The 25,277-nt window shown below is 34.2% G+C and overlaps 1 protein-coding gene across 1 annotated transcript; it reads left to right on the forward strand.

Annotated features, from left to right (window-relative positions):
* The first annotated feature begins 7,928 nt into the window (after window positions 1-7,928).
* On the forward strand, window positions 7,929-24,281 carry LOC123554873 (uncharacterized). The gene is made up of 5 exons (XM_053545308.1): window positions 7,929-8,239; window positions 21,549-22,139; window positions 22,406-22,465; window positions 22,683-23,087; window positions 23,914-24,281. Exons 2-5 carry the CDS (start codon window positions 21,554-21,556, stop codon window positions 24,162-24,164), a joined length of 1,302 nt encoding a protein of 433 aa, XP_053401283.1. The 5' UTR covers window positions 7,929-8,239; window positions 21,549-21,553; the 3' UTR covers window positions 24,165-24,281.
* The last annotated feature ends 996 nt before the right edge of the window (window positions 24,282-25,277 follow it).

Raw genomic sequence — 25,277 nt, forward strand, 5'->3', positions numbered from 1 at the left:
TGTAATATACAAGCACACGTACGATATTTACTTCTATCGAAATCATAGGGGTGTACTTCTGTTCGAAACAGACAAAAGGTAAATCCTACGTACATTAATATAATTATTTCTCTTACTTTTATTGATATACACTATATATCTGTTGTTTTAATATACAAGTACGAATCGTACTAATGGCAAAAATCATTGGGGTATACTTCTGTTAGAAATAGACAAAAGGTGAATCCTATGTACATTTATACAATTATCCCCGTTGCACATTATACCTGTTGTTTAAATAGACAAATCATGCTAATCAGAAAGTTCATAGGGGTGTACTTCTGTTAGAAATAGACAAAAGGTGAATCCTATGTACATTTTGTAATTATTTCTCTTACTTATATTGATATACACTATACATCTGTTGTTTTAATATCCAAGTACAAATCGTACCATTAACAGAAATCATAGGGGTGTACTTCTGTTATAAATAGACAAAAGGTGAATCCTTTGTACATTTATATAATTACTTCTGTTATTTATATTGATATGCACTAAATATCTGTTATCTAAATATACAAGTACGAACCGTACTATTAACAGACATCATAGGGGTGTACTTCTGTCAGAAATAGACAAAAGGTGAATCCTATGTACATTTATACAATTATTCCTGTTGCACTTTATATCTGTTGTTTAAATAGACAAGTACGAATCGTACTAATCATGCTAATCAGAAAATTCATAGGGGTGTACTTCTGTTAGAAATAAACAAAAGGTGAATCCTATGTACATTTATATAATTATTGTTACTTATATTGATATGCACTAAATATCTGCATGCTGTCTAAATATAAAAGTACGAATCGTACTATTAACAGAAATCATGGGGGTGTACTTCTGTTTGAAATAGACAAAAGGTGGATCCTATGTACATTTATATAATTATTCCTGTTACTTATATTGATATGCATTTTATATCTGTTGTTTAAGTATTACAAGTACGAATCGTACTAATAACATAACTCGTAGGAAAGTACTTTTGTTAAAAATAAACAAAAGGTGAATCCTATGTATATAATAATTTCTCTGAGTTTATAATTTAGGCGCGGGATATTGAACACAACGTGTGATTGAGGTGAACCGATCTTTTGTTAAAGTTATCGACAAATAAGAAATATTTATAAGAAAATGCTACTTTGATGTTGCATTTTATAAGAAATAGTGCTATTTCCTGTTGACTAGTAATTTGGAACGAGTTACGAAAATAAATATCTTTCTTTACCGAGTGAATTTGTTTTTTCTTGCACACACAATTTTTACCGGATTCTACTGAATCATTACTGAGACTTTTCTCTGAAAGTCACTGACGTTTAAGACGGGTTCCCTGCAAACTTCAAAAAGTACGCCATCTTGAATTGGAACCATTATAGGACAGGAAATCAGATTAAGACAATTTTTCGCAAAATAATCGGAAATAGATGACGATTAACTTAAATGGTCGTAAGCTGATGCATATTTATTGTTTGAAATGAATCAAATGAAAGCGCTGTAATGCAAACCCTTAAACTCTGAATCAGTCACAACTCATACCTTTGATATGAATGTAACCAATGTATGGAAATATCTTTTTAAATGAGTGTGAAATGCATTTTCCCATGGTTTTTGTTTCGAGAAAAAAAAACAGTTGATGCAAATAAGTACTTACAATTGTAATTTCTGCATTCTGATTTCATAGACTTTTAACTACAATATATGTTTTACATTGTAAGGTGCAAAATGAATGGCTTTATCGTCCTGAGAACTTTCAAAATGCGGTCACCCCAACATTTAATTCATTATGTGAGAAAAGCAAAGTAGTATTCAGTAAACGAAACTTTTTAAGTTCGGCATAAATTCATACGTTCTCAGTCCAAATGGCACTTGTAGGCTTCCGTACTGACTTAAAAACCGAAATGTTCATTCATTGTGATTTTACTGAAGTATTATCTATTATCTGAAATATCTGAAACAGTATATTGTATGATTCAAAAAGACCTTAAGATGCAATGATTTTCGTACTTATTTCAAACATACGCTTTCGTTGGTCTAGACGTTCAATGCATTTTTCAAATCATTTTTTGTTTAAATATTACAACCTAAAATACAATGAATGGAAGTTGATCGTCTTTTATAGTCAGTACGGAAACATGCAAATGCCGTTTCTTTCAAATTGTCTTGGCTTTTATGTTCTCATTAAAATTCTTTGTCTTAAGAAATTTTTCATGATATTAGGAACGTGACTGTATAAAATGTGAATAGCTCCAGGGTTTTCTTCTGAGACTGAATACTGACTGCCTACTTATGTAATAGGGACTCTTAGGAGTAAAAGGGGCATATTCAATTTATCGGCTTGCATAATGTTCTTTCGCACAGGTAATTATCAGCATATGTAGCCAGTAAGGGGGCGGGGCAGTTGGTTGTAGGTATGGTAGTCAAAACCGTTTGGTGTTTTTAGATATAACAGTACTCCCACAGAACCAGAAAATAAATCAATTCACAATAAGCACATAAGAGTTGCACACAAGGCAAAACATGTAGAAATGCTAGGAAAGTACACTGAAAATAATGTTAATGCAACATTGTTCTGTATCCGGTTGAACAATAAATAGACAGATCAGATAACAACTAACACAGGAATGAGAAACATTAAAACCTACAACTTATTTATTAAAACATATCTTTACGTATTTATACAGGAAAACCCCTGAATGGCTTTAAAGCTCGTATGTATGTGTCGCGTGGATTTTTTTTCTTAAAGTATCAATATCTCTGATTTCTGATAATTATTATACTTATTACTTTAACTTGAATTTGATGAAATCTTTACAAGCAATACATACAATAACATTTAATATTCGCTACAAATTTAAAAGATATCAACAAAATGATCTTTTTAACCTAATAAGGGGCAAAAACTCGATCCTCAAATTATTCAAAATATTTGCAAAGAATCAGCTGTAAACACTTGCACTTTCATCAACCATTACAAAGATAGGGATGTGAAGAGAAAGACAGACGGGCACCACAAAGTTCATATCTGAAGAACGTAAAAGCATAAGTATTGAAATCTGCGAACATGGTCCAAATATCAAAACTGATGCTAAAATATTCAAAAAAGTAGGTCAGTAGGTCAAATTTAAGGGCATTCAGCATCAGAATAATTAACAAGATGGCCCTACATCGCTCACCTGAGTTAAGTTGCTTGTTTGAACAGTTAAAAGTCTCTACTAAATAAATTGTGTAAACCATTTCAACAAACTTGATAAAGACCCATGCAAGGATACTAGTGACCAAGTTTGGAGTAATTCTAGCAAGATAATTATTGAAATCTGTATGAAAAATTAATTTATACATGTGGCAGAAATTTCTTTGCCAAAACTTCGAAAACAATAAAGTGGGTGAGTAGGTCACGGTAAAGATAATCTAAGCTAACTACTAAAATCTGTATGAAAAATTATAAAGGTGGTCCAAATCTCTTTGCTGTAGCTTAAAAAAAGGGAAGTAGGTCAGTAGGTCAGTGTTAAGACTATTAAAGATGAATATTGAAATTTGTATCAAAAATTATACATATGGTCCAAATTTCTATGCTGTAACTTCAAAAACAAGAAAGTATATCAGTAAGTCACAAGTAAGACTATTCAAGATGAGTTTTGAATTTTTTATTAGAAATTATACATGTGGACCAAATTATTTTGCTCTAACTTCAAAAACAAGAAAGTATGTCTGGGTTAAGAATATTAAAGATGAGTATTTAAATCAGTATCAAAAGTTATACATGTAGTTCATATTTCTATGCTGTACCTCTAAAAGACAATCAGATCAATTTTTTTGGCAATTATTCTGATTAAATTTCATGAATATCCCGTGAAAAATGCAGCCCCTGCTGCATGTTCCAGGTTTTTCTTTGATTTGACCTAGTGACCTAGTTTTTGACCACAGATGACCTGTATTCTAACTTGACCTAGATTTAATCAAGACAAACAATCTGATCATATTTCATGATTATACAGTCAAAAATGCAGCTCATACTGCATACACAAGGTTTTTCTTTGATTTAACCATGTGATCTAGTTTTGACCCCAGATGACCCATATTCCAATTTGATCTAGATTTCATCAAGAAGATCATTCTAATCAAATTTCACGTATATCTAATGAAAATTGCAACCCCTATTGCACACACATATTTTTTTTATTTGACAGTGTGACCAAGTTTTTGACCACAGATGTCACATATTCGAACTTGAACAAGATTTCATCAACATAAATATTTTGATCAATTCCACGAATATTCAGTGAGAAATGCTACCACCATTGCATACAAAATGCTTTTCTTTGATTCGACCAGGTGACCTAGTTTTAGATCTCAGATGACCAATATTCCATTTCGACCTAGGTTTCATCAAGACAAACATTCTGCATGAAGATCCAGTGAAAAAATGCAGTTCCTTATTGCATACGTAAGGTTTTTTTCTTCTTTTTTTTTTGACTCTAGATGACCCATATTCAAACTTGACCTAGATTTCATCAAGACAAACATTCAAATTGTATGAAGATCCAGTGTTAAATGCAACCATTTTGCATACACAAGTTTTTTCTTTGCTTTGACCTAATGATTTCGTTTTTGATCCCACATGACCCAAGTTTCAAACTTAGCTTAAAATCATTAAGATAAATATTCTGACCAAGTTTCATGAAGATAGGATTATAAATCTGACATCTAGAGTGTTAACAAGCTTTTCGTTTGATTTGACAGTGTGACCTAGTTTTTGACTCCACATAACACAGATTCGAACATGACCTAGAAGTAATCAAGACAAATATTCTGACCAATTCACATAAGTTCCAAACTTACACAGTGGACTATGGAGTGTTAAGAAAATTTTCCTTTGATCTAGCCTACTAACGTATTTTTTGACCCCACATAATCCAGTTTCAAATCTGACCTAGAGATCATCAAGACAAACATTCTGACCAAGTTTCATAAAGATTGAGTCACAACTGTGGCCTCAAGAATGTTAACAATGCAATTGTTGACGGATGATGCACGACGCTTGACAATGACCGGTCACAATAGCTGACCTTGAGCACTTTGTGTGCAATTTGTGATCAGGTGACCTAAACATCTGCATAAAAATGATTTATATGGTAAAATAAAAAAATAATTTGAATGAAAATGTATGTCACACCAGAACATCTCATGAAATATGTCTTGTAAACTACTTCTCTAAAATGAACGTGGATAACATCAGGTAGGAACTTTCCCTTTGCTTGCAAGTCAAGAGTAACTATGAACAAGTTCACTAGGTGTCTGCCTAGATAAGCATGGAATCCATTAGAACATATAAATATAACATGATTTTTATCCTGAGAATTGCCTGTAAACAGCACAGGTAACTAGGTTTATAGATTCTATACATTATCCAAAATTCAAGTGAATTAAAAGTGCATATTTATAAGAACGCTCCAGCAACACTAATGCCCTATACTATTCCAGCTCACACACAAGCCCATAGACGGGATATCTTTATTGCCACTAGACTCGTATTCTCAAATCCTTTCTGGGACATGAGACACGTTGTACATTTCGTCGCTTAATTTGTTGTGACTGTCTTTAAGCAACTTGTGCTACTGTGTGTATTAGTAGGATATCAGTACATGTGCAATGCATTCATACGCAGGGGGGAGGGGGCTACAAACAAACTGTAGCAAGAAAAGAATCGAGATCTTATGGTGATACAAGTTGTGTGCAAGTTTGGTTAAAATCAAATCACAGATAAAACCACTATCATGCAGACAAGACCAAAATAGCCATTTCTGTTTTTCAGGGGCTGTAACTCTAGAACCGTTGGTGGGAAATGGCTGGTTCAATACAATAACCGAGATATTATGGTGATAACAATGTATGCAAGTTTGGTTAAAATCCAATCATAAATGAAACTGCTATTGTGCAGACAAGAACAAAATAGCAAATTTCTGGCCCTTTCAGTGGCCGTAACTATAGAGCCCTTAAAGAAATATGACTGGTTTAAGAAAAGTAGTTCTATCAAGTAGTTCATGAAAAGAAGTCATTTAAAGGCATTTCAATTTTTAGGTTTAGTAGTCCCTAAAGGGGAGAGGACCTTTTAATGGAGCTATAGACCAAGGTTGATGAAGATCGAGCAAGTTGTTCATGAGAAGCTTCGTTTAAAGGTATTTCTATCTTTCAACCTCAAGCTGCCCCTATAAGGGGCCCAAGTGCCTCCCCAGGGCCACTTGTACAAACTTATGAGAGGACCTTTTAGTAATGCTACAGCCAAATTTAATGAAGATCCATCGAACGGTTCATAATAAGAAGAATTTGTTTAAAAGTTTTTTTCTATATTTAGCTTTTTTGGTCCCTAAATGTGGTCAAGGAGAACCAATTGAAAACTCGTGAAAAGTCAATGACAGACTATTACTGACCAAGTTATGTGTAATTCTTACCAGTAGTTTCAGAGAACAAGATGTTTAAGCAAAATTATTGACACAAGACGCCGGGAGATAGACAACGAATGATCAACTTATACTAACAACTCAACCCGAACAAAGTTCAGGTGAGATAATAGGGGGACACCATTCATGAAATACTTGCACAAGAGTTGTGACCTTTGTGTCATGTGATGTGGGTGATAATGCCGGACAACTATTTTAAGTTTGAATCAAATCCATTTACCTTATGGCCCTTATATGTTGTGGCTGACAATGTGTAAGAGTTATTCAAACTTTGAATGAAAACAGAGATACAATGAAAATTCATTTAAAGTTAGTAAGATTGGACATAATTAATGAAAAATTCTGCTACCTCGCTCTTCGTGTAGATTTACGTGTAGAGTAATTTAAGTGACATTGCATTCACCCCTGATATCATTAATTGCAGCTTTAAAGTTTTGCTTCATTCTATTCAACCTCATATCCATATTATCTTATTTTTTTCTAAATAAACCTTTAATTTCTTGTCTAACGTTTTCAAACTCTTTATCTATTTGTCCTGTACATATATCTTACTCTTTCTCCTTGTCTGCTTTTTGTTTCTGCTTTTCGTATTTCTCATCCAACGAGTTACACACAGATTTCCTCCTTGGCTGACCTCTTTGGGACATGTTGAATATATATCTTTAATCTATAGATTATATTTTGTCTATTATTATGACTATATCTTGCTGAAGGTTTCTCTATCAAAATTGTGTCTATGAAAACTCGTTTTGGCGGATGTTGAGTTGGGTAAGAAATACAGGTATAACAATTCAAGGTCACGCTCAGAGTTTCACTATTTGAATTTTATCATACATGGATCACATTTCGGCACATTTCACAAGTTTATTATCAAGCTAGATACCATGTCAGTTCTCTACACTCATCTAGAAGTTCGTGGAAGTCATGAAATGTACACAAATAAACTTTTTTATCCCGCTATATTATTTACGTTCTGTTCACCATGGCTGAAGTAATATCACAATTAACTATGTTTCTATCTTCTTTTATAAAAATGTATATAATATATTTTTCAACAGCCAAATTGCTGTTATTTAAGAATCACATGTAGTTTTATATCAAACATTGTTGATGTAGTTTTTGCAAAAGCTATAGAGCTTGAATGTTAATATTAATAAATTTTGCGAAAAACAATATACCCCTCCCCCAACCAAAAACAAACACACAAAACACCCGAATGCACGCACGCAAGCACGCACGCACACACACAAATAATAATTTTCATATTATAAATGAAAAAGATTGTTTTGTTGTGACGTAAACCCAGCAATCAAACATTCATTACAGAGTAGTTTACAATATTAGATTATTGATTAGGTAAAATAAAACGAGCATGCGCAATGTAATAGTATATTTATGGATTCGATCATTTCAAGCGCGTTGTATCTAGTTTTCTTAAATTTCTTATCTATTTTATCAGCTTTTACCAATGCATGAAGGCTATTGAAATATTACAGTTGGACTTGCTCATGAAGATCATATCTTAGTGGTTTATGAATACATGCATATTGTACATATTGATCTTTAGATAAAACGCATTAAATTATAGCACGTAACATGTTTAAACTGACAAAGTGATTTTCTGAAAACGACACCTGCGTAGACTAGTACGGAATTATGTCGTTTGTTTTGGTATGGAGTAAATTTTACCAAATTGCAAGAGTGTTTTAAAGTATTGTTTAGGAAGTAAAGAAAAGAAATTAATGGTAAGTTGTGTGCATATTTCTTCATGAAAAATGATGTAATGTTATTTCTGGAAATAATTCACTTTTTCTTGTTGTTTAAGAATGGTATTAAATTAATAGTTACTTTGATTCATTTTAGTTTCATAGTCGTTTTTCACGATTTTTTTATCATATTACATTTTTGTAATGATCACCTGATGAGTTGTAGAAATTTTCAGAACCATAGAAAACAGTTATTTTTGTGAAATAGGGCTGAAAATATCTTAAACAAATAAAAATAGATAAATATATTTTTAAAAAAACAACAACAATGAATTATCATTCTTGACAAAGGTTGACAGTATCTACAGGATAAAAACCCGTGTTTTCGATTAATAGCCCGGAGAGCCAATGCCCGTCCGAGATGTGCGAGATGTGATTTTGATCAAATGTGTGGCATTCTATTCTAATACGGTCCTACTAAGATGGGAGTAGGAAATATATACCATGTAATTTTTTCCGGTTTCGAAATTCTCTCTCTCTCTCCCCCCCCCCCCCCCCCCCCCCACGCCGATCTGGCACACACATATTGAAAGCAGTGACAATTACACTGTTGCCATTACCTATAATCAATTTTTAATATACACAATCCAGTCATGGAAATAGAGTTTCATCTGAGAGTTTTTTAACATTAAGGTAGTTCTTCACGTTTGGGTTGACATTTTTTTTCTACAATGTAGAATTTTATTAAACTCTGATTTTTCAAAACTTCAGAATATACTTAAAAATTCAGCAAATAAAAAAGATAGGGTCGTGTGCTTGAATTTTTGCTTGACTGATTTGAAAAAATTGGACCTCATGCATTTTTTTTCATAATGGGAGTCTATGGGAAAATCACAACATTCGTAACATTTTCGCAAATAGAAATCTTTCTATAATGTAGATTTCAAAGTCGTACATAAACATATGGTCTATAATATGGTGAAATAAAATGTATAGGACCCTTGTGCTTATTTTTGAGATATTTGACCGTGATTAAAGTGAAAAGCACATTTCAAGCTATTTTAAGACACTGTTTTGAATTATTTAACGTGCCAGATGTTTTAATATAATATAATATTTCAATTTTACAAAGATAATTACAGTGCCATATTAATAAATTTACTCAAAGGCTGCCATTAATTCATAAATTGATTTTCATTTCCGTACGCCAAATCCAGGCTTTATTCTACGTTTTCCGGATAAATGACGCTACGCCTTTCTTTCCAGTTTATCTAACGTCACCGTGTCCAACGTATACGTCGCATTTACGTCGGGTACGCTACATACTCGGTATATTGTACGCTCCATTACCGGCGTTTCCTGTTGATTTTGTCAACATCCTGTATGGTGAGGTAAGAAAAACTACTTATTTTCATTGAAGTTCAACGTGTTTAAAGAAGCGATATAGTCAGTACGAGCTGCAGATCATTCACGCTCCCAATGGTAGTGTGGTTTTGGCCAGTAATTCTCTATTTTCTTCAAACATTCGAGTAAACTGACGTGTGAAGTCGGTTTCAAACTCGGACGCTCACTTTCAGGCTCATTTTCTGTCTCTCAAAATCATTCTGTTGACTTTCACCTGTTTAACGCGAGAATAGTATAACAAGTTACAAATAACATAGATTTCATGGCGTAATGCATGTTTTAAGAGAGATTTATGCCAAAATTAGCGATGTACGCCCCATAAAACGGCGCGTCTACGGAAGTACGCCACATAAAAAGGCCGCTTTCTTTAAAGCAACTGATTTCATATGTCTTCACTCGCATCTATTCTTTCATTTTATTTACATTTTTTAACATTTATAAACGGTTATGGAATTACATGATGTAATAACAGTAATATTAATTATTCGAATACCGCATGTGTTTGGTTTTTTTTCTTCAGATAAAACATGAGAAAAAAGTAAAGTTGTCAAATTGGTCAATCAAAAAACAAAAGACGGAGAACCTTCCCACTGAAAATTGCAAAAAGGACTTTCACAACGCCAACTCCAGATAAAACAAAAAACAAGTATTCGATTAAAAGTTCTCCTAAAAAAGTATCTCCCCATAAATTGTTTTCACCCGATAAAAAAGGAAAACCATATGCTCTACACCATTTTCGAAAACACCAAAGAAAACTGATGATAATGATGACTACGGACGATTATGATGATTTTATGTGGGAAATTGTAAGCCATGAATCAACAATGTAAGATACTTTTCTGATGCCACGACTCAAACATTGCCTGAAGGAAATATAGAATTTTGAAGACTCGTTAAATTGCCAATCTATAGCAACTGTAAATGAACATATCTGCTGGGAATCAGTTTTAGAGAAATACGGTCTGAAACAAGCATTTGTGATTTCTTTAAGCTACTTGATGATGGAAATATCCAGTGGATAATATATCGCTGATACTGTTTTTGGACACTGTAAGATTTTATGGACTGTCCAATACCTCTGGAATGTCTTATTCGACTGAGTCCAAAAGATTTTGGAAAACGGGATATAGGCTTTTCATGCCAATGTTTCTTTTTTCATGGGCGGTCCAAAGAATCTTGGTAATGTATATGATGGAAATCAGATTGGGCACTGTAATTCACAAGACGCACGGATTAATTTCGTAGTGCCCAGTTTGAATATAATAAGTAACTTTCAATTAAGCGAAATTGAATTGCCTAAAAGAATTCCAACTGGTGTTATTCCTCAAATTTTAGAACACTATATCAAAGTGACAGCCAGCGCAAATACATGCTTTGTGCTGATGGAAAAAAAGTTACAGTCGGTATAGATAAGTTAGGGGGGGGGGTGTTGATATGTTCGTTTGAGATGGAGAAAATCTCACACAAAAGAGAAACAGATTAGAACAAGAGCTTAGAACATTTAATGATCTTATTCTAGATATTAAAGATGGAATTGTTGACCTTTCAGACGATGATCAGTCCAATGCAACGGTAGCAAAATTACAGAATTTTTGTAAAATTATAAGCTCAAGAATCCATGACGCAAGGGATTTGAAAAAACGTCAAAATACGGCTTGGATAAATTTATTTCACTTGGGGGCGAGAAGTGGCGGGAATCAAAATACGTGTATGCCATCAGCGCATTGCAAACATCTATTTATCAGCTCAATGAATACATTACAAGTGCACTTAATGTTGTTAGAGGGCTGTGTAAGTGTGGAAGTTATTTGAAATCTTCAGTATCTGAGGTAACAGACTCCAGGGAGGTTGATTTCTCATACCAAAACAATATGCTACGATTAAAATCTGAAAATGAAAACAAAGATCTGGAACCCAGGTTTATAAAACAACGATCTGAACAGTGGTTTAATATCCGTGCAGTGGCAGCGGTTACCGGAAGTGGACTTCACAACTCACTTGGGTTTCGAGGACTGAAAGAACAGAAAAAAATGTTGAATAAAGATAAGCAAGAGAATTTCGATACACATAGCGACGAAGTAAAAGCAAAGCTTTGAACATGGTACAAAAAATGAGATCAACGCCGTAGCTACCATTGTAGGTATTGTTTTACCGATGTACTTTCAGGTTGCTCTTTTGTAGAAGAGGGCTGTTACAAAATAGCTGGAAACACTAGAGAAAGTCTGATGGTTGTTTCACCGGATGGAAGCATTAGACGTGTTGAATCTGGTAACGAATCCGTTAAAGTTGGCCCTGCTTTAGCAGCCGTTGAAATAAAATGTCCCTATCCGAGATCTGACACACTTCCAGTCCACTATATAGTTCCAGAGTATTACGTTTGCCAGTGTTTGGCTGAAATGGTTGCTTTAGATACTTCTCGACTTATTTATGTAAGTTACTCAGCCGAAACTAGTACAGTTTTGAAATGACTTTTGATGAATCTCTTTGGAACGATATGTGGTCTATAGTAAGTGAAATATTTGACAAAAAGTTCCAGTAATTACGAGTAGTGTAAGAGAAGCTGCAAAGACTTTAAAACCACGACTAAAATCATTCGTTGAAAAAAATGTAGTATTTCTGGCTGAGGTGCCTTCAATGACTGCAGTTGATAGTGGACTTTGTCAGACCGCGCCAAATACCCCTTTCTTATCTGCTTGGCCAAGGCAAAACATGGACACATCTGAATTCAATGTAGCTGAAGCCATAGTACAAAATAGTATACCATGTAAGGCTACGACAGAGACATGTTATAATCTGATGCGACGAAAAGCAGCTGAAGTAATGGTTTGGGTTCTGACAAATATCGATAGAAATTCTAAAGTGGAGATTCCATGTTCATTGCCAGTGGCATTTGGTTTAAAAGACTATAAATTGAACTCTGCCGCGATGCGGAAAGCTACAAATTATGTGATAGATAAATGCATTGAAAGTGGAATTCGGGTATGTTCCTTTGCTACTGATGGTCAGTGGATTCAGTTAATGAATCGCGATTCAAATGGAAAACCAATGACAGTTTATCAACTTCAAAAAGATATCTGGACAAAAGTCAAAGCTATAAGCAAGTCTACTATGGCAAATACTATAGGCAATCTCAATAAGGTGAAAAACTCATCAGGAAATCTGGAAGACTCGTTAATATCCATACGGCTGGAAAACGGTTGTCTTTATGTTAGTAGCAAAACCCTAGCGTTTCAGAAGATAAAGACATGCACTGAGAAGTCATTATGGTCAGGAAAAATTAAGTCAAAGAGTAATGACGCACCAATATTATCTACAAACAGTGAAGATGAAAACGACGACACATTTGAATTGAATGGAATTACTCGAATACCTGAAGGAGATGTATCTTCTTTTGAAGAAATTATGACACCAGCTGTGATAACAGATGAATATTAGAACAAAACCTCCAGGAAGCAATCTCAAAGACAATAAGCTGTGAAATAAATGAATTTATTACATGAAAGCAGTCAAGCAGCTGATGAAAACGTGTCTGCATTAGATGGTGTGCTGACGCAAAAAGTACTTGCAAACGACGATGAGGTAAACGAACTTAATTCAATAAACAGTGATTTGTTCGAAGATAATAATTCCAGTTTTCAATTAGTACATGAAAATGATAATGATTATGTCAACTCTGACAGAAGCTCTCAGTTGCTTACACCAGATACTCTTTCAAACATATTGACAATTTTAAAGACAAATCCTAGGACATCTAAAAAGTGGGTAAATTGTACTATTCATGATCTTGAAAATACTCTAACAACAAGTCATTAATGGAAAAACTGACGCACAAAGAATTAGATGTTATAGCAGAGACCTGTTGCAATGCGTTTCGCATTCCCAGTCGCAAGAGTGTCGTGGAAAAAGGAGAAAAAAATAGAATATTTGACGTTTGTTAATAGCTAGAAGAGTAACAAAAATCGCAAAATTTAACATTCGGAAGAAAAAGTTTGAAGATCCGGATTCCCTGGGTAAATTATGTTTAAAGAAGATTCAGTCAAAGGCAGTTCCAAAAGGCGTACTTAATGTTGCATATGCTAGCTACATCTACCCACGAGAATTCGAAACATGGCAAGAAAGTATGAACTTCAAAAAAGATATGAAGATAAGTGGCTATGAAGAAGAAATTCCATTTTGGTTTGCTTATCCCGAAAGTATGGATCGAATGGAGAACTTATTGGCAAAAGTATTGACTGTTCGCATAATTATACTCATTTGCGTGTACGATCCTGTACACCGGAAATTGGAAATGTAACCGCGGATGCATGGAAGGCAGTAGCAAATCCAATGAAACCCGCTTAAACGTTGCAATGGTTGAAGATTTCTCGATAAACAGAGTGTTCCTAATGCGCAAACGAACTTTTCGGAGGAAGTTGAAATGTGGATGAGAGATCATAACTTTGTTGATGCTGCAAATTTAACAAAAGTCATTAGGGAATGGTATGAGCATCTGATGCCCCAGGGATCTCAGTCCACGAGAGAGTGAAACGACTGATCAGTAGCGGAAGTTTATACTGAACGGTGTTGACTTTGGGCAGTTTCCACCGTGTGGAAGATATTTCAACAAGATACCATTTGTTACATTGAGGGCATTCTAATAGATATTGACACAAATCTACAGTTGCATGGTTTTATTGGGCCGTACAATATTCGTAGCGTCGGTTAGTCTTGCTGCAGAAACAACAGTTGGCATTCTTCAAGAACTCAGCCCATCAAACACCAGTTCAATAAAAGCACGGATGTACCAGCCCTGGTATCTAACGTGGTGGAAATTATGACGTGCAAATTAATACAAACCGGTAAGTATTAGCATCATCCTGTCAATATTTTTGTATTTCCAAAACTACATTCATTTTTCTTTGATTCGTGAAAAAAAACATTAAAGCTGTCACAACACGGATATCAACCCATGTATATATATGGATTTTTAGTCATATAGTATACCACGAATATGATTTCCTAAGCTGAGAAAAATGTATATCTATTTGTAAAAATCATCCTCAGTTTAACTGATCATATTTTAACTTTCTCAAAATATTTCAGTGGATTTTTATGAGGACGGCTAGATCCAACGGAGTGTATCCGATCCATGAAACGGGACGACACAAACAGCAAGAACAGGACTGTAGCCAAAATACTTGTATTTCTGAAAGATGCATATTGCTAAGGTAAATTGAATATTAAAACATTGGCTACTTTCTTACATGACTCCTTTCGTAAGTCGCCAGTCATATCCTCAATATTATGTAGTTCAGGGAAAATGTATTAATTCATTCGTTTTTTGTCGCGTTTTTATGGTAGGCTAGCGTTAGTGCATGTTATTTTCGTGTTATAACATCTTCAGAATTCCTTGGGATACGTTGGTTTCCTCACTCTGCGAGCACGGGCACCAACTAATCCTCGGGATTCGTCAAATTTTATAACACGAAGAAAAACATGCGTTATCCCTACATTGTCGCGCTCACGTGCTGTTAAAAATCACATTTTTAATGCGCGTTTCATGGCAAAGCGTTAACATGTAACGGCCAAAAAACCCGGATAATTCAAAGAATTCAAGCAATAACAATAACATGTTCATTTCGTGTTATAACATTTCATAATCCCTCGGGATACGTTGTTACCCTCGCCTTGATTGTCTCGGACATCAACGAATCCCTTTGGATTCAGCAGATGTAATAATAAGAGAGAAAAAAGACGCACGCACGTTTAACTTCTTCATATGTTACTTTTTTACTACAATTTAATATGATAAAACAACTAAGAATCTTTTAAGCGGTCAAGGCAAATAATAATTTATTTATTATTATTCAGCCTTATTGTTGTACATTTTTACCATCTAACCGAAGGCAAGCAATCACATGTATGTAATAAGATACCTACTATTATTTAAAAAAAAAATCAGAAATCATCCATTTGATCAGCCCGAGAGAAAGAGAGTGGCGAGGAAAATTCGCTTTGGTACAGTGTCGGGTCCATCGGTTCCAGCGCGGGGAGCTCAGTCTGTGCGCCAGTGGCACCGGAAGGACGAATCTAAAATTCTGCAATCGAAAAGACTTGGAATTGACATTGATACAAATGTCCTTTGAAATATATACTGACAGAATTTCAGGAAACCTAGCACTTCCGGCTTTCAGTCAAATGCAGTTCCAATACTTTTTGTATATTCGTCATTTGATATAATACAAATACGGATTTCGTGAGAAGATAAAAAATAGTTGTTTAGCTTGAGAGGCTTGAATAGTGACCAAGGCCTATTCGGGGTAGGATCTTTTCTGTCGAGCGTACGCAACTTTAAACAGGAAATGTAATAATAGCACCGCAGAAAAGTAAAATGTGTTTTTGAGCATGAGATATCAAATTATTGTGAGATATTGTATCATAAATGTATATTATTCTTGATGAAATAATGGAAATTGTTTGCATTGAGTACTTACGTTTGTGTATTAACAAATATCTTAGAATGCAATGCATAAAATACAGGTTAATATCTTGACATGTAAATCTGTGTATTTCTGTCAAAGATCTGTATAATTTCTGTATTTGATATGTATATGTAACTGGAGAAAAATATCTCTTGACAAATTTATATACTTCAACAAACTGGTTAGCTCTTTTTTATCCCGTTATTTCGGTAAACATAGTTTACACTGACTGAATAGCGATTATCCAAGGTTCAAGGACCGAGGGTCAATGTTTAGACTATTACTGGCAATCCATTCAATAATCGAATTATTATGTGACATAAGAGGTAAAAGTTCATATTTTTTTCTCTTCAGGCTTTAGACACAGAAAAAAAATGTAGTAGAACTATAACTGGTCAATAGCACAAACTTCTTTTTGTTGTGTCTTACTTTGCAAATGCGTGGCTCTGTGGTTGTGTTTTAGTGCTCTTTGCTTCCGAGAAGTCTACCTTTACATATTATTTTTGAGACAAGCGACCACACTAGTGATGGACCGTTAGATTGACAGTCAACTCATTGTTCATTGTTGTTGTAACATGTGGCTAAAACGTTAGTTATATAATCTATTAATAACACAGTTGAAAGAAACAGCTCAATATTTATCTTTTATTTATCATAAAACATAAACAACTTTCCTGTTGTCAATCACATGAAATCATATTGCACTTCGATAATTGGAGGTCATAACAAAACAATATTCAATCACTACATAAATTAACACAAGTGTGTTTTCGATGCTCACAGCTTAAAAAAATGTAGTACCCATCAACTTGTGGGTATAATACTAGTATATTCATGAAATAAATTGTACTCTGTACAAACGTTTTACAGATTAGTATTTATGAAATAAAGATCAAGAAAATCAAGGTGATTTATCAATTGGTGCCTACCAAACTTGATATAAAAATGTATTTACTATTACACTGGGATTAAGTTTCAATTTTCTTTCCGTTACAAGTCAGCTCGGGTGTAATTGAAATATTCGTTTGATGACAGGTTTAACACTAAACAAAAAACAATCTTATAAACTGCCTTTTGTAATATGTAATATGCAGATTTATTCGACTTTGCATTGTGCTTTAAGAACTTAAGTAGTTCTAATTGATAAATTGAAATTAAGATTTTAATTAAAAGAAAACATTCTTAGTTGCTGATAAATGGCATGCCATTAAAACTCAAAATTATTTCCAAAGTCTTGACATGCACGTCAGACACTTTTATCTTTCTTCAAATGTAATAAAACCAGTTCCAGTACCAGTTGAAAGACGTGTGCATAAGGGTCTTTTAAACTGTTGGTCGAACATTTTCCACAACGAGTCAAGGTCTGGATACATTATTTTCTAAAAAATTTATTCCAAGTATTTTATCATTCCATGCGATTAAATTATACGGTTGAGTATATAGCCTGGAGGGACAATTGATTTCCGTACTTCCCACCTCTTTAACTTTTGCACTTCTCACTTCCATCTTTTTGACTTCCTACTTCAAACTTCCACACTTCCAACTTCCGCACTTCTGACTTATTACTTCCTGACTTCTTACTTCCACACTTCTTACTTCCGACTTCCAAGGAGAGAAAGTTTGAAGTCAGACGTGCGGAAGTTGGAAGTCAGGAATTTAGATGTCAGAAGTAAGGAAAGTTAGAAGAGTGAAGTAAGAAGGCGGAAGTAAGAAGTGTGGAAGTTGGAAATCAGAAGTCGAAAGTCAAGAAGTCAGAAGTGCGTAAGTTAGAAGTCAGAAGTAAGAAGTTGGAAGTAAGCAGTGTGGAAGTTGGAAATCAGAAGTGTGGAAGTTAGAAGTAGGAAGTAGGAAGTCAAGACGTTGGAAGTGAGAAGTGCAAAAGTTAGAAGTCAGAAGTGGGAAGTACGGAAATCAATTGTCCCTCCAGGGCTTCTATACTGATTGAAACTGGTCTTGTTCAGCGCAGAAAATTTCTATGTATACTTGTATTCAAGACTGTAGTCAACACTTTTCACTAACCTCGTACTATTGAATAATTGATATAATGATCGACGAATGTATTATGGTTACATTTAGGACAACAATGGAATTTTGAATTAAAGTTCAGTTTCATTTTCTCAATCAAGTTATGATTACTAAATTATTCTTCTGTGCCCTTAAAACATTTCAAACAGCATAAACATGTGTATCTAATTAAAGTACAAAAACGTTAACAAGCAACGATTTTCAAAAGTGTCATTTTTTGCATTTCGCCTTATGGTTTCTAAGTCCACTCCTGTATGCAAATGACGCTGGGCATAAAGGGCATGTGTATCTATGAGGCCCATGTTTACTGTTACAATGTTCACGCAGGTACCTCGGTTCGGCAAATTTCATGCCACATGTGACACATTCGTAACCTTTATTTTCAGCTGGTTTGTGGCATCTCTTTTGGTGTTTTTCTAAATGTATGAAAACTTTCTGGCAGATGTTACATTTGGACTTCTCCTGATGGGATTTTTCGTGTACACTTTTGTTCTGCTTGTTTGAAAACTGCTTATCACAGACAGAGCACTTGTATTTAATGTGCAAATGCAATAAGTTCTTATGGTTGCAGAGGCTTGCCCTTGACTTAAAGCGAAATCCGCATTCATCACATATATGAGGTGTCTCGTCGAGTGAGTCCGTGAATGTGTTGTGACAACTCATCTTCCTAAAAAACGGCTTTCCGCAAATGTCACACGACAATGTTTTTGTTCCATGCCTTTTGGAGTGCCGCTTGAGCGCATTTCTATTTCTAAATGTTTTCCTGCAAATATCACACTCAGTCTGGTCTTCTCTGTCCATTTTTCTGAAAATATATGAAATCATAAATGGTAAATTAGACTCAAATTGATATGAAAATAGTAACGGTTACCCCATGCTCTTGTTTGGTTTGTACAAACAGCACAGTATAGAATTGTCCGTTAAATTTTTAAACTGTGACTCATGAATATTTAGTAATTTTTCGTAAATTTATCTTCGGTGTCGGAACCTAAAACGAATTAAAAACTGAAAATGTATTTGAAAAGTAACATATTGTCACTTTTACAGGTAGCTGGTGCGGACAAAATATTTCTCACTCCTAGTTGAGCAAATTGTTTTTGGTGCTTACATCTGACCATATCTTTTTTTTCTTCAAATTTTATCTGCAAACTTAATAGGAATGAAAATTTCATACTATATGATAAAAAAAAACTAATAATCATCATTTCTTGTTCATTTCCTAATAAAAAGCACCTGTATTCAAGATAAACGTCGAAGAAATTGTCGATTTTTCTTTTATACAATCAAAGAAAAAAGAGAGAAAGATTTCCTGTCATAAGTGTTTCCAGAAAATGAAATAACTGAGCTGCGCCATGAGAAAATCAACATAGTGGCCTTGCCACCAGCATGGGTCCAGACCAGCTTGCGCATCTGCGCAGTCTGGTAAGGATCCGTGCTGTTCGCTTTCAAAGCATTTTGCAATTAATGAAACCTTTAGACATGCACAGGCTGGTCTGGATCTATGCTGGCCGCAAGGCAACTTTGTTGGTTTTCTCATGGCGCGGCTTATTTTATTTTCTGGACGGGAAATGTGTTTTTCTTTTCTTCTAAGATACTTTAACAGAAAAATCAACAATTTCTTCGAAGGTTATCTCATGGCGCGGCTCAATCTTCAATAAAGACAACTAAAATTCGTTTAATTATGTTATATGTACGTGAAAAAATATAAGAATAAAATCAATGTCGATAGCATTGCGTTATACTGAATTAAAATGAAATGGTGTAACGGTAATTTGGAACCCGTGGTATGGAGCGTAGACACCACTACGCCATGTATATGTGTTTCCTACATATGTAAGATAGGATTCTTTTGTAAGCTAACGTAAACGCCCGGAAATATCTGGCGAAGTTTAATGGGGTGTCAGGTAAATACTTATGGAAAACTGACTGACTTATATTCGATATTTAATTGTGTAATGTAGCTCTCAAGTCGACATTAACATTGATATTCAAAGAAACTATTTGCTAGGAATTTATCATAGTACGCAGTGGTGGGGTTTAGGTATCCTCCCTGGAAATTCCTTACAATAATGACAGTAACTGTTGCATTTTAGCGTATATTCTTATTAAAGGCAAGTAACGAAAATCTAGCTTTTATATAGCGCGTATACAGCATGCATTTTACTATATATTTAAATGCATTTGAATGTAGGTTAAAAGTGCAAATACTGCTATACTACAAGAAGATAGGTGGACAATTTAGCCCCGGTCTTGATAGATATGTTTTCACAACTTTATCTGCAAAAAAGTCTTTGCACTATATAGCTTTTAGAACACAGAAAAATAACTATTTTACGTGTGATCTAAACTTAATTTGATATATCCAGTACTGTGCATACTGCTACATAAATTTAACAAACAAATGTCACTTTCAGTTTGTAGCTTATGCTTTTATTTCCCAATTTCTACATGCAAATCATGTATAATTGCCATCACGAAAATACAAAAGAATACAGTTATTCTATGGCGCGTTTCTAAGATAGACGTCATTAATCCATACACTAAAATTCTTATGCCATAGTTTATCATATATAAGTGATCTATACAAAACATGTATCATAAAGTCAAAAATACTACATCAAATCAGCTATCAAATGAAAAATACAGTAAGTACTAGTTGAATGGCATAAGATAGCGGCCTTTTTATGTGGCGTACTACTGTAAACGCGCCGTTTTATGGGGCGTACATCGCTAATTTTGGCATAAATCTCTCTTAAAACATGCATTTACGCCATGAAATCTATGTTTATTTGTAACTTGTTATACTATTCTCGCGTTAAACAGGTGAAAAGTCAACAGAATGATTTTGAGAGACAGAAAATGAGCCTGAAAGTGAGCGTCCGAGTTTGAAACCGCCTTCACACGTCAGTTTACTCGAATGTTTGAAGAAAATAGAGAATTACTGGCCAAAACCACACTACCATTGGGAGCGTGAATGATCTGCAGCTCGTACTGACTATATCGCTTCTTTAAACACGTTGAACTTCAATGAAAATAAGTAGTTTTTCTTACCTCACCATACAGGATGTTGACAAAATCAACAGGAAACGCCGGTAATGGAGCGTACAATATACCGAGTATGTAGCGTACCCGCCGTAAATGCGACGTATACGTTGGACACGGTGAACGTGCAGAACTATCTTAATCGAGTTACGATTATGTCAGAGGTAAAAATTATCGGTACAATATACTTCGATTTCTTTTTATGAATTAAATGTTACATTTTTTTTCAGGAAAGTGCGGGGAGGTGGATAGAACACAGACATGACCATATAAACCCAGAGACTTTGCACTTTATTTCGCATAAGAGTAGATTGAATATCATTTTCCTGGTGTTTCCATTATTTAAATGTGCTAAACAGGGCTTCTAAGGATCTGCTGTTTTGTTGAAATATTGATTAAGAGTTTTTCCATTACAGAAGACATGATTACTGAGGAAGACGAATATTTTCTGAGAGCCTCCATTTTGCTACTGAAAGGAGGGCGATTGATGTCAAAAGAAACTTTGTACAAAGAACTGCAAAAGACGGGTGGAAATCTGGATGTACTTCTTAAACAACACGAAAGAAAATTCAAGCACAGATTTGTAAAGAAAGAGAGGGAGAAATTGTTTCCAACAGCTGGAGTAACCGACGTAGAAACATGGGATTTAGCCATGCTTACAACGGTGTCACTGACGGTGTTTAAACAGTCACTTAATGACGATGAGAAAAATGACTTAAAGTCTATAAAGTATATGAGGGATGAAATTTACGCCCATACTCATTCTTCTTCGCTAAGCGCCGATCAATACGAAGAAATCCGAAAGAAATTACAAAACGCACTTACTTCATTGTCGAATGGGTTAAGCGAAAAGCTTAAAGACGAATGTTCTAAGATCATTCAGGAATGCACAACCGGTCCTATCAGCCCATCGTTAGAAGCAGAACTTACGACACTGATAGAAGATACAGAACACTCATTTCAGGCTGTAATGAACAAATTGAGACAGAACAACGACCTTCTTCATGGTATTTTTCACCTACTTTCCATTATTTTCAATTTATATTAGCTCTTAGCAAAGAAAAGAAACATTAGTCGTTATATCAAATACTTCATCTCTGATCCAAATACCGTAATATGACTCAAACTTACTTAAACTGTTGATATTATGTATGGCTGTTAATAAGTTAACTACTTCTTTTATATGCGTCCAGTATTTTATTGATTCTCGTATAGAACGTTTTCTAATTCTGCCGTAAAGCTAATACATAACAGAATGTGATATTTTTCGCAGAAATATTGCGAATAATGAGAAGACAGTCGCCTGAAGACCAAAGTAAAAGAAAAATAAAAGGTATTCTTTGGAAAAATTTAAATATTTTTTAAAATTATTTTTGTTAACAGTTGTCGCAACTGAAACAATACTTCATCTACTAATCATCTATAAAGATATTATTATTATTATTATTGTAATGTTAAATACATTTTACGATAAAGAACTGAACAATGTTGTAATATTACGAAATTGGATCCATACTATAGAATTGATAGATTACATAGTTTATTTTCAGCGATAGATTCAGAGCTTACGTTAAGCGGAGCTGCCAATAAAAAAGAGGACTTAGACTGTGTTGAGAATATAATAACAACTGTAATAAATAAAGCAATAAAAAAAGTCAAGGAAAAAGACTATCCTAAAATACGCAGTGCAGTTGATAAGATTCTTAGAGACATTGAAAGCATGCCTGATGTGGACCTTTTACATGCAGAACACAAGTGCATTATTCTGAAATTCAAATGCACAACTTATGCCGGTGTGTTAAATATACTTATGTATTTGGAGAGCGAAAGCTTCCTCGATTCTCTCAACGATCTTGCTCAGACACTGAATACTATTCCGTGTAGGGCGATCGGGCCATTTAAACTAGAGGCAAGAGTTACAACGAAATGCATGAAAGATCTTCTAGATGAACTGAGTGAGTTGATTTGCATTTTATCCCTTTATGAACGCTTTGCCAGCCAATCATACATCTTTTAAGAGATATCTCATAGCAATTTCGTTTCTTCTACTAATAATAACATAAATTTTTATACAACGACATGTATTCGATAATAACAAAGAAAGGTTTTACAGTCGTTCTACCTTATTAATTGTTTAAAAATGCGGGTAATGTATACGGCCATATCATTGTTCATTGTACATAAATAACTTGGTTGCGCTTATTGAATATCTGCTGAATCGATAAGTGCTAAACAATCAACTTGAAACTTGTTTATTTGCTTAAACGCCTACTTCTACATATAAAAACATATTCAGCGGCGTTGTACAATAATAAACAGTTAAAGGATAATAAAGCAACAATTATTACATTAATACACATACAAGCCTCAAATAATCAATCGTCAAAGCTAAAATGCACAACATAATATTATAGTACATAGTGCTTAATCGATATGTACTAAATAATCAACTTGAAACTTGAAACTTGAAGCTTGTTCATTTGCTTACGCGACATACGGAAAAAATTTAGAATCTCTTCGTTCAACACATGTTAAATAATTAGCAAGAACATGAAAATGAATTTTCTTTTGTTTGATAAAGATACAAACTTACAGCTAGGCTCACCCTTGTAAAAGTTTAATCATAAATTGTTTTTCAATGCAATACATGTATTCCATTCAATTTTAATTTGTAATGAGTCGATTTTAAAGTATTCGTCCTGATAGAAGTAATATATCCCTCATCTCTTTTCTTAACATAAAAATATACAACTTTTTAAAGTTTAAGAACATATTTTTTAGGAGCTGAAATTGTGGAAACAACAATTTATAAACGTACCATTCGAATGCCGATAGAGGTTAAATCGGTACAAGGAATTAAACACATATGGAAGCTGTTTGAAAGTGGTGGGGCTACAAATGGTCTAAACGAATTATCAGAAGCAGTATCTGAAGAGTTACATACAAGAATAACAATTACACCTTCTCTCAATTTAGAGCAGGTACATGCAGCTATTAAAGGAGGTAAATGTAATAAAATTTTAGCAATATGACTGTTAATACTATACAATTTTTGATTGTCGTTTTCATTAGGTTAGGGTTTAAACTATTTACCGGTCAGTAGCAACTATCGACTGGTGATGTATATAAGGAAGCATGTAATAATAATGTAATGTTGTATTTGGAAAAGTTATGTAGAGTAAACATCACGCAAATAGCGGCGGCATGTTCGATCTTCGGCGGAGATTAGTGTTCTCCCAGCAAACAATAATTGTGAACTTCTTTACTGGCGGATCTCACGTATGAGAAAGCGAACTGTTATAATTTCAAATATATCCTGTTGTGTATACTGTATCTATAATGTATCTTCTTGATTTAGTTAACTTTCAGACAGAGAATATACAGCTTGTCTGGTCTCAGTCAGTTAAATGAATACTAGTAAATTGTTAATGCCAATTTGTGATACATGAACAGAGATTTTGAATATACAATGTATATTGATATGTTGAACTATATAGTTCCAATGTGTAGTGCAGTTCAGGCACGTACATAAAGCATGCTTAAACCAACTTCATTACTTCACTGAGTTGGCGGATTTGTTGTTGAATATGCACGCTCGCCTTTCTCGTGCTAGGCTTTTTGCCGTAATTGGTTTGGTGTAATGTGGTGATGATTTGTTCGTATACCCTCGTCTCTAGTGTAATGTGGAGGAGATTTCTTCGTATACCCCGTCTATCTCTATCTCTTTCTGTCTCTCTGTCTCTCTATTGTATATATAACGTATATCGGGTAATAAAAACTCTATTAATAAGATTGCCACATTGCTGAAAAATAAATCGTTTCATATATCTGCTTTTATTGCTACGTTAACGTTAACATGCCATTTATCACCATTATGTCATTATGTAATAATTTCTTCCATACCTGAAAAAATGTTGAAAAAGACGTTAAACCCGAACACACACACACACACTTTCATACCTGAACAATTTTTGGTTGCGGGTTTATCCCGCTACCAAAGTTAAGTGTATTTCTGGCAATCATGTAGCATCTTTATTTGATTCCAAATCACATACAAAGGATGTTCATGTGCTACACAAAGTAGTCCCATTCATGAACAATGCGGATGAATTATCAATGATCAAGCAGTTCTTATTCATCCTCTA

The sequence above is a fragment of the Mercenaria mercenaria genome, chromosome 6 (assembly GCF_021730395.1).
Source record: "Mercenaria mercenaria strain notata chromosome 6, MADL_Memer_1, whole genome shotgun sequence".
Taxonomy (NCBI): Eukaryota; Metazoa; Mollusca; class Bivalvia; order Venerida; family Veneridae; genus Mercenaria; species Mercenaria mercenaria.

Excerpts from the sequence above, each read along its gene's own strand:
- LOC123554873 (XM_053545308.1), top strand. The coding sequence starts at position 21,554 with ATGATTACTGAGGAAGACGAATATTTTCTGAGAGCCTCCATTTTGCTA. Across the intron at positions 22,140-22,405 it reads GAACAACGACCTTCTTCATG|AAATATTGCGAATAATGAGA; the intron begins GTATTTTTCACC and ends TATTTTTCGCAG. Across the intron at positions 23,088-23,913 it reads AGATCTTCTAGATGAACTGA|GAGCTGAAATTGTGGAAACA; the intron begins GTGAGTTGATTT and ends CATATTTTTTAG.